The sequence below is a fragment of the Macrobrachium nipponense genome, chromosome 5 (assembly GCF_015104395.2).
Source record: "Macrobrachium nipponense isolate FS-2020 chromosome 5, ASM1510439v2, whole genome shotgun sequence".
NCBI lineage: Eukaryota > Metazoa > Arthropoda > Malacostraca > Decapoda > Palaemonidae > Macrobrachium > Macrobrachium nipponense.
In genome coordinates, this window is record NC_061107.1 from 130,630,377 (window position 1) to 130,640,376 (window position 10,000).

At 33.0% G+C, this 10,000-nt stretch overlaps 1 protein-coding gene across 1 annotated transcript in view; it reads left to right on the forward strand.

Moving 5' to 3' along the window:
* The window catches only part of LOC135215650 (oxysterol-binding protein-related protein 8-like), a gene marked incomplete in the record, with an annotated part of 484,283 nt that overhangs the window by 439,121 nt on the left and 35,162 nt on the right, over positions 1-10,000 (forward strand). Inside the window, 2 exon segments of the mRNA XM_064250572.1 lie at positions 4,118-4,342; positions 6,507-6,651. Of these exon segments, the coding sequence (XP_064106642.1) occupies positions 4,118-4,342; positions 6,507-6,651 (370 nt within the window).

Here is a 10,000-nt window from a genome sequence, read left to right on the forward strand (position 1 = left end):
ATATATACATATATATATATATATACATATATGTATATATTATTATTAGATATATATATATATATATATATATATATATATATATATATATTAGATATATATATATATATATATATATATATATATTATATATATATATATATATATATATATATATATATTATATATACATGTATTTTATTTGTATGTATATATGTATGTATCTATTTTCAATTCCACCAGAAGCAAGTCAGCTCTAAAGGGCTACCACTTAGTCACTTGACTCTGTTGATATAATTCCCTTGGCACTCATGTCATGAACCTAGAGGCAGCGAATGTGTTGTTTCACAAAGATTTCGATACTGCAGCGTTAACTTTGTCATCTATGATGAATCAAACTCAAATCCAGTTTAGAAATAAATTGCTAGATATTTCCAACAAGTTTATCAGTTTTAATCTCCATCACTTTTTTTATGATAACGGTTGTCATATTATCAAATATTATAACCCTTGTGCCACAGTATTTACATATAGGCTGCCTTGAGGTGGATCAATAACAGTAACCCAGTATATGAGGGGAACAAGAAATATGGTATTAATTTCGACAGGTTTAGAGTTACTGTGTTTTTCTGGCTGGTTCTTCTCAACCTTGGTTATGCATGGTTTGATCTGTGCACTTCCATGTAAAATTTCTAGTTCATGTGCTACAGTTGGTTATGAGAGGAGTTTTGTAACTTTTATGAATGGACACTTACTTGTAATAAATGTAGCGAGGAAGCTTTTCAAAGAAATCTACGGGAATTTGACTTATTGAAAGGTGTGCGGATTGGTCACTGGATGAGGTGTGTAGCATAATGTATTGCATTATTTAGGTTTTGCCTTATGGTGGTTGATTCAGGCTTTTTGAGGACAGGAAAACACAAGCAATTTAAGGTATCACAAATAGTTAACTTGTTTTTTTTTTGGCAGTTACTTTGGCTGCCAAGATTTTTTTACATGACAGTAGGAAAACACAACTTCTAGTACACTAGTTAATTTTGGTTGTCCTCCCAAGAGGTTCACATCTTGAAGGTAATAAACCATTGCAGATGGAAAAGGTTATTCTGCTTAGTCTCTGCATTTGGCAGTTAGGAAAATGTATGTATAGCTGGGTGTGTGTGTTATTAGGAATCAGGTAGCATAGGAACTGTAAGCAAAAATTTGAGATGAAAACCGTAACAGTTTTATTCATCATTGGAGGTGGTCACTTGTGGAAGAAATAGGGCTGTTGACCAAGGACGTAGGGTTTATATGATACTTAACTTTGTCACATAGTACATACTAAGGGGTTTCTTTCTTGTAGAGCAGAGAGCTAGTGTTTATTACTGTAATATTTTTATTGTTAGAGTATTAAGAAATTAAAGTACAGTAGTACTGCACACTTTCATTCAGAGGCAAGAGGTGACTACATACAGTAAGATTTTGACATTTCCCTCATACTTTTATTTGCATATTTAAATAAATATCCCAAGGCTCTGAGTTGATATTGTTTATGTATAGGATTTGCTAACAAATATTCTTTCTTTTTGCCATTTGATTTGAAAGAAGGCTCTGTACTTCTGCTACTGAGCATTCTGAAACTGCTTTTTTAGTCTGAATTTTGTTGTAGGGTAATAGTAATTGAAATTTAGGTACAGCATTAGTTACCAATACTATAAGAAATTCTGGTGAAATAATCTCATTGATATATTGCTCTCCATTGAGTACCTTTATGAATACTGAAAATATAATTTTATTTTAGTAAAATAATTAAGAATTGAAAATGAGATAAACCACCCACCACCCCCACAGTAATTGATATGCACCTCTATTATTTGTATCTGAAGTTCTTCCCATTTTCTCTGTAATTTCAAACATTTTGTTTATAAGGAATCTTATGGCACACATCACTTGAATTGATTTGAATGTTCAGGCCACAAAAGACAGTGTTACTGATGTTCAGCTTTTCACTCATCGTATTTTGTCCTTTGGATAGGATGTATCAGCATACATGATTAAGAGTTTTGTTTTTGTGTTTTGCTGAATTATTTTCAGGAAATCCATATCCCTTCGTACTTGTTATTACCTTAGTACAAGAATTGCTGTTAACACTGCATATGGTGGTGGTACTGTAACCTTTTATAATTTGCATATCTCGGTGATTTTCACAATATATACAGTATATTATTATTACCCCTCTTATGCTCTTTTATTATATTTTTTGTGGTTGGCACCGCTTCCCAATACACACACACCCCCATGTTCCTCCTCAACTCTTTTCTGTTGTCAACTGAGGCTCAGCTTCTAAGGTATTGTATTGAATCCAATGATGAACATGAGAAATAGTCTGCTTTTCAGTATCTTTCATAGCTTTACTTGGCATGTGTTTTTCCAGTGTTGCAATGACTTTGCTATTAATTCTGATGCAACTGGATCATTTTGCTTACACAGAATTGATGTTTTGCATGTGTATGTAATCTCATATTTACTACAGTATATGTTGCTACTGTCAAGATTGACTTTCAACAACTCGCCAGAGCAACTGATCATCTGTATACGTAGTGTGAACAGTCATGATATTGAATTGGTACATCATAATTAAATATATAGTTAGTGTAAAACCAATTGGATACGTAGACTACAAGTGATAGTTTTAATCTTGATGTCCCCTTAATTTTCTGAAGGAATATGTATATGCATGTAATCTTGTCCAAGTGTAAAACCTGTTTTCATTAGCTGTACAGTACAGTACGTATGTTTGATGTATCCCTTTCATGTAGTTTATTTTTTAACCATCATGTTTTTCCACTAAATTTGAAACTAAAGAAATTAATTTAAAAAGGCAAAGAAATTGATTTAAATGGCAAGTAACCTTTGCTGAATTGTGAACTAAGGCTTACCAGTTAGTCAGATGAGTCTATTAGATGTTTTAGATTTTGGATGCTGTATTAATAAATGTACTGTATTCAACTGTTTATTTAGAGTAAGTTGTATTAGCAGTAAATACATACCTTAATGGAAAAAGTTGATAAGAAAACTTTGAAATTGTATTAATGACTTAAGATCTTTGATAGACTTCAGGTGTTCAGTCCCACCATTGTTGTAAATATTGTAATTTGATGGAAGGATTTAGAGAAATTAATGTTACTTTACTGTAGATTAAAAAAGATTTTGAGTAATAGGCTTTTCTGTACCATGTAACATTAGGTTGGAGATGAAATCATCACCAGCATATACCATAGTACTGTACCAAAAAAAATCTGTAGAATGAGAAGTTGGGGTTTTGCTTTGAATAGCCAATAGCCAAGCAACCTTAGATGTTGCTCTGGTTTTATTATAGAAGGTGCCTGACAAGTATTTGAAAAGGTGTTGCATATTTCCTTTACTTTCCTCATATCTCGTGTATTTGATGAGTTTTAATGGTGTTGGTTTCTCAGAGGCATGTTATAATATTTGTATATTACGTTGTTCTTGCTAGGCTATGATGGTAAAATGCATGTCCAGTACAACTGTTACATGTAAAGTCAAATGAAAGTCATTTTTACTGTAAAAGAAAAAATAGGACTAGAATGTTTAGTTCTCTTCCATGATGTGTAATCACCTTAAGGATGAGCATGCATTTATCATACAATTCTTGGGTTGAGACACTGTGGCTTTGTGTTTGATGTTGAGGTGGTATGCCCTATGCTGAGTATGAATTTCAAGGTGTGTGATGATGTATTCATGATTATTTATTGTTGGGTTTGGATTTGATGTCAAGAGAAATAAGAAGTCAAGAGATTTATTGGATTCATGACTGATATCTATTGTTGCTAAGTAAACTAATAAAACAATAGTAGATTGTTAAATGTTAAAATAAAAAATAACCAGTGATAAATAGGAAATTTATAAATACTAGCTTGCTTTTTTTTGTTTTTGTTTCTTACTATGGAAGAAAAGTTTTGTTAGGTTTTATAATTGCATGTATTCTTTCTTGAATGAATACTGTACTGTGTCATGAATGTTCCCACTATTGAGTGGATTTATTTGTTTGGTACAGTACTGTATATGTGAAGATATTTATACAGGGTTCTAAATTTGATTTTCCATCTCCCTCATAGTACTATTGTCTCTTTCTCAGGGCTCCTCTTCCCTTTCCCGAAAGGAGTCGTACAAGGACCAAAGAAAAAAGTACAGAAAAGAGAAAAAGCGTGTGGCACGAGAACTCCTCAGTACCCTCAAGGATCCAGCGGTTGTAGTACTGGCAGATTGGCTTAAAGTACGAGGAACATTAAAAGGGTGGACTAAACTATGGTGTGTCTTGAAACCAGGAATGTTGCTTCTTTACAAGAGTGCCAAAGTCAAGGTAAATATCCATGCCACAAAAGTAGTGAATACATATAGAAATGCACAAAGTACAGTAGTAGTGTCATGTACAGTTTTTTGTGTTTTATTTTACCTCATTTTCACTAGAAGGAAAATATTACTTTGTACTATAACAGGTGTTTGTTTGATTGTGAGCCCTTGACTGTTGATTCTAGTAATAGTACTGGCTATTTGAATTGTCATAGGGTACCTAGCTTCAGCTTTTTTAAAATTCTATGATAGTTTTTCTTCAGGTGGAATAAGCTAGAATTTTAGTGTCTTGCACCCATATTATATTAATTTCTGAATAATACAAAATTTTATTAACCCATTTTTTCTACTAGTGATAGTGGGATACACTAATTAGATTTGTAGTCCTTCACTATGGAAATGTTGAAAACTGCCAGTATATTCAAGGACATTGGTATCAAATCTAGGAGAATCATCCCTCTGAACTTTGTTTAATTAGTTACTTGAAATATTGGTAGTACAGTATGTGCCCATATCTTCTGGAAACTGTCAGAAGATTGACAGAACTCTTGTTATGTATAGACTTCCTGTGCTGATTCATTATGTCATTATGTCTGAACCAAGCACATCCCTACAGGAATGATAAGGGGTACTAGATTGTGTGTTTTCTCAGGCAGGTAATCAAATGTGATTGCTGATGAGAATGAAGTCTTCTCAAAATACTGTGTAGTATTTATTAAGAACCTTCTAAAATCAAGTTTCATGGCAGTTGCATAGGCAGTTCCTCAGGCAATCGTTAAGAATCCCAACAAATGGTAAAAATTCATGTGTTTTACTTATGCAGTGCTGTGAATAATAGGCATTCAAACAATAGAAGAATCAGCTCATTCTTGAAATGATGATCTTGTAGATGAAGAAAATTTTATTTAAGATTGCAGTCAAGGAAATAACAGTTGCATGTAGACCTAGGTTCTGGGTTAATGTTTTGTAGAATACTCCACCTTTCCATGTATATGTGCATTGATCACACTTTGTCAGCTTTTACCTTTATAATGAGCAAGGAGTGTGTTAGTAAAAGCATGGGCAAAGATGGACACCACATAGGGAGAAGAAGGGTACATTTACAATATAGTTACATACAAATCTTTTCTCCCACATCACAATGCAGACCTGTAATATGCAAAAGTGTAAAATGGAAAGCAGCAGCAGTATAGATAAATAAATACTATTACCATTACAATTAGCCTGAAAGAAAGGAATAGGTAATATAGGTGAAAATAATTGTATATGAAGTTTTCAGTAAAATATCCAACTAGAAATTACACATGGTTCCATGCAATGTAAAAATACCATACAAACAAACAAACAAACAGACAAACTAGAAATTACAAATCAGATTCACGAGTAGCTATCTAATTAACAACTTCAGCCATGCTGGAATGTGAATTATAATTTAGCGGTAATGAACAGGCAGGGGCTAGACAGCTACTTAATATTTGAGGTGGAGAATGACTTGCAAATCACCAGTTTGCTGTTAGATTCAATGAACCTCCTGGGCAATGTGTGTACTGTCATTTTGGATCTAGGGCTTGTAATTATTTGTTTTTGTTTTGAGACTTTTTCCAATTTTTTTAATGCTTACCAGAGGAAACCAAATGCACTATGAAAATTACTACTTAAAAATGTTCCTTTTCTCTGTAAGTTGGATTAATGGAATAGTGTATATATTTTTTTAGCTACACAAAATAAATAATTTAGTTAATAAAAAATTTCTATGATGGGATTTTTTAAAAATAAAATGTATAGGGTAACCCTTAATGTTTTGGGGAAAGCATTATTATTAATGTGGTGCTTTCCTTAATTGTGATTTTACAAATACAGAAGTATTTTGTAAAATAGTACTGAGCCTTATTTGAGCTTGATTTACAGAGTTTTCGATAATGTTCACTGAATAGATGGGGGTATGTATAACTTGGAATATATATTATATCAAGCACATGTAAATAATGAAGGCAGTGATGTATGACTTTGGCCATTTTCTTGAAGTCAAGGATTGCTTTACTAAAACTGGTATCAAGGAGTCTGATCATCATGATCAAAGTGTATAGCATAGTTGGTGGTTATATATGGGCAGTAATGAGAGAAATTGCATGTTTATAGACAGTTATCTGATATTTTCTTTTATTTATTTTCAGAATAGTCATTGGGTTGGTACAGTACTACTGAATACTTGTGAGTTGATAGAGAGACCTTCAAAAAAGGATGGTTTTTGCTTTAAACTCTTTCACCCACTTGAGCAATCCATTTGGGCTACTAAGGGACCTGAAGGAGAAACTATTGGTAAGTCATTGCACCCTTTTAGTGGCCTGTTTTATAATTTTTATGTTGGTCAAATCTTTATGGTATTTTTAAAGTAGTTCACATTATTCATTTCCTTAATACAGTACCTTTGTTTATTAACAATTTTAGAAAATTAGGAGTAGCGAGAAATATTTAAGTATTAGTGTAATCCAAAATTAATTTGGTATTTAGGAGGCTGTTATACTAAAGCTTCCAAACACCTATAATTTTTTAAGTTACCCCATTTTGCCTTTATTTTATAAAAAGGAATAATTATTCATATCGCGCATTCCATCTGTACCTTTCCCTCATCCAGACAAACTTTACAAACCCTGGTCACTCACTCAGTCACATCTTCATTAAGCCTTCCCTATGTCCGCAACCATTTCTTCTACAAGCATTTTCAGTCAAAAACTTTTACACTCCACACTCATTCACTCTGCCTCTTTTTGTTCTCCCACATTCGAAAGATTTTAAACTAATTCCTTTGACATAGGATTGTACAGTTATGATCTTAAATACATAGGATTTCATTCAAAATTTACGAACTAGCAACTTAACATGCTCTATATTTATCTATTATTTCAATATAAAAACATAATTATTGCATACAATAAGTGAAGCGTGTGTGACCTAACCATTAGAGTAGGAGCGCAATATGAACCACCTGGTATAGCATGGGTCTACGTTGAGTACCGATAATGAAATTATCTAGAAACTATTTATTTCGTATTTATTTGTTAAGGGGACATTTGGATTTTCATAATAAAAATTAAATGATTTAAGTTATACAAATATTTCTAAACCACTTCATAAAATTTTGGCTTACCAGCAAATATTCACCAATGCAATTACAGTGGAACCTTGGTTTTCGTACATAATCCATTCTGGAACATTCCATGAAAACCAAAACAATAATTCCCATAAGGAATAATGTAAATAGAATTAATACGTTCCAGACCCCCAAAATATTAAAAAAAATACATTTTACAGGGAATAAACACAGTGTTTAACACAGAAAAGAATGAAAAGTAAATATAAATGAGTAAGGAAATGAATAATGAACATTTAACATCCCTCTTACCTTTATGGAAGACTTGTTAGTATATGGAAGACATAGAGGATGGGAAAGGGACAAAGGTGGGCATTCTGCAACTTTAGTCCGCACCTCTGCAACTTGCAGAACCCATATTTGGTTGTGGGCTTGATTGGCCGCTACCATGTGCCAAAAGTAGCGGATTAGCAGGTTGCAGAACTAAAAAATTTAATTCTGCAACCGCACCATTTAAACACGAAAAACCAAAAAATCTCTAAGCCACAAAGTATTCTGTTTGGCGGTATGATCCCTAGTGCACGAATCCTAATCCAATGCCATTGAAAATCAGCCATTGAAACGAAAAAAAATTTGGCTGAGTGAAATTGACTAATTGGGAACTTAACTTGAGCTACTGGCTCACTCACAGAAAGTGTAACTCTGTGTAAGAGCTCTTCAGTAACCTGTTGGATGTTGTGACAGTTGGATGTCGAATTCTTTTCTTGTGCTCTGCCATAGCAGTTGCTAATATTATTTTGTGTGGTTGAGTGAATGTGGTTGTATTAACAATGTCTAAACCGTATACTTCCATTGAGATATAGTGTGAGAGTGATACAACTTTACAAGGAAGGCCTTAATGTTCCTGGCGAGAACTCTTAACCCCCCCCCTCTTACTAATAATAGGGGGCCTCCCAGTGCTGGTCCCAGCCTTGGGTACTTCTTTCCCTCTCGATTCACAAAAAGTTTTCTGAATGTTCTGGACAGTCCGTTGTTTCACGCCAAACGCCAATTTTTTGCTAATTACACCAGTTTTAAGGCCTCCCTCGTAAAGTTGTATCACTCCCACACGATATCTCAATGGAAGTATACGGTTTAGACATTGTTAATACAACCACACTCACTCAACCACACAAAATAATGTTAGCAAAGGCCATGGCAGAGCACGAGAAAAGAATTCAACATCCAACTGTCACAACATCCAACAGGTTAGTGAAGAGCTCTTACACAGAGTTACACTTGGACAGGCAGTGAAGCCCCAGACCACCCCGCCACGTCTGGGGCTTCACTGCCTGTCCTGGAATTGAGAGGTCGCTGGTTCGAGCCTGTCAATCGCCAATTCTATTATCGCTTAATAAATTCCCCCTCGGTTAAACATATATGAAAATATATTAATTCCGAGGTAGAGCGAATTAGATATTAAAGGACATTTGTAGTTCGATATATGTATATATATGAATCACGGTAATGTTATAGATATATTATATATATATATATATCATATATATATATATATAGTTATATATATATATATATATATATATATATATATACACACACATATACACACACACATGTACATATGTACGTAATATGTAACATGTATATATGTGTGTATAGTGATATATATCTAATATTAGATAATATATATATATATATATATATATATGTATATATATTGTATGTATGTATGTATGTATGTATGTATGTATATTATGTATGTATGTAGGTATGTATGTATGTATGATATGTATGTATGTATGTATGTAATGTATGTGTATATATATGTATATTATGTATAATATCATGTATTACTGTATCTATTCTATAGATATATCTATATATATATATATATCTATCTAAAACCCATATATATATATATATAATATCTCTAATATTATTATAATAATACTATATCTCTATATATATATATGGTATAATCTCTATACTCTATGTATATATCTAATCTATGTATATATATATTTACTATCGTATATCATAATATATATCTATTATGTCTATCTATATATATGCCGCTATATCTACTCTCTATATTATGTATAGATATATATATATTATATATATAATATATATATTTAATTATCGAATATATCTATATATACAGGGGGTCCTCGAGTTACAACGTTGATCCGTTCTTAAGATGCGTCGTAAACACGATTTTTCAGCGTAAGTCAGAACATTAAAAAATACCACATGATTTAATGTAAATACCTATCAATAACAACGAGAGAACAATTTCCTTACCTTTATTAATTTGATTGGCTTGCACACTGGAGAGGAAGCTGCGGTGCTGGAGAGATGGGGAGGTTAGTGAAGAGAAAAAGAACCTCCAGAAGATGCTGGAGATGCTGAGGCAGGTGATTCTTGATGTGAGGCAGAACATACTACTGGAGATGCTGAGGCAGGTGATTCTTGAGGTGAGGCAGAACATACTACTGGAGATGCTGGGGCAGGTGAGTCTTTAGGTGAGGCAGAACCTACAGAAGGTGGGCTGGAGATACTGGGGCAGGTGAGTCT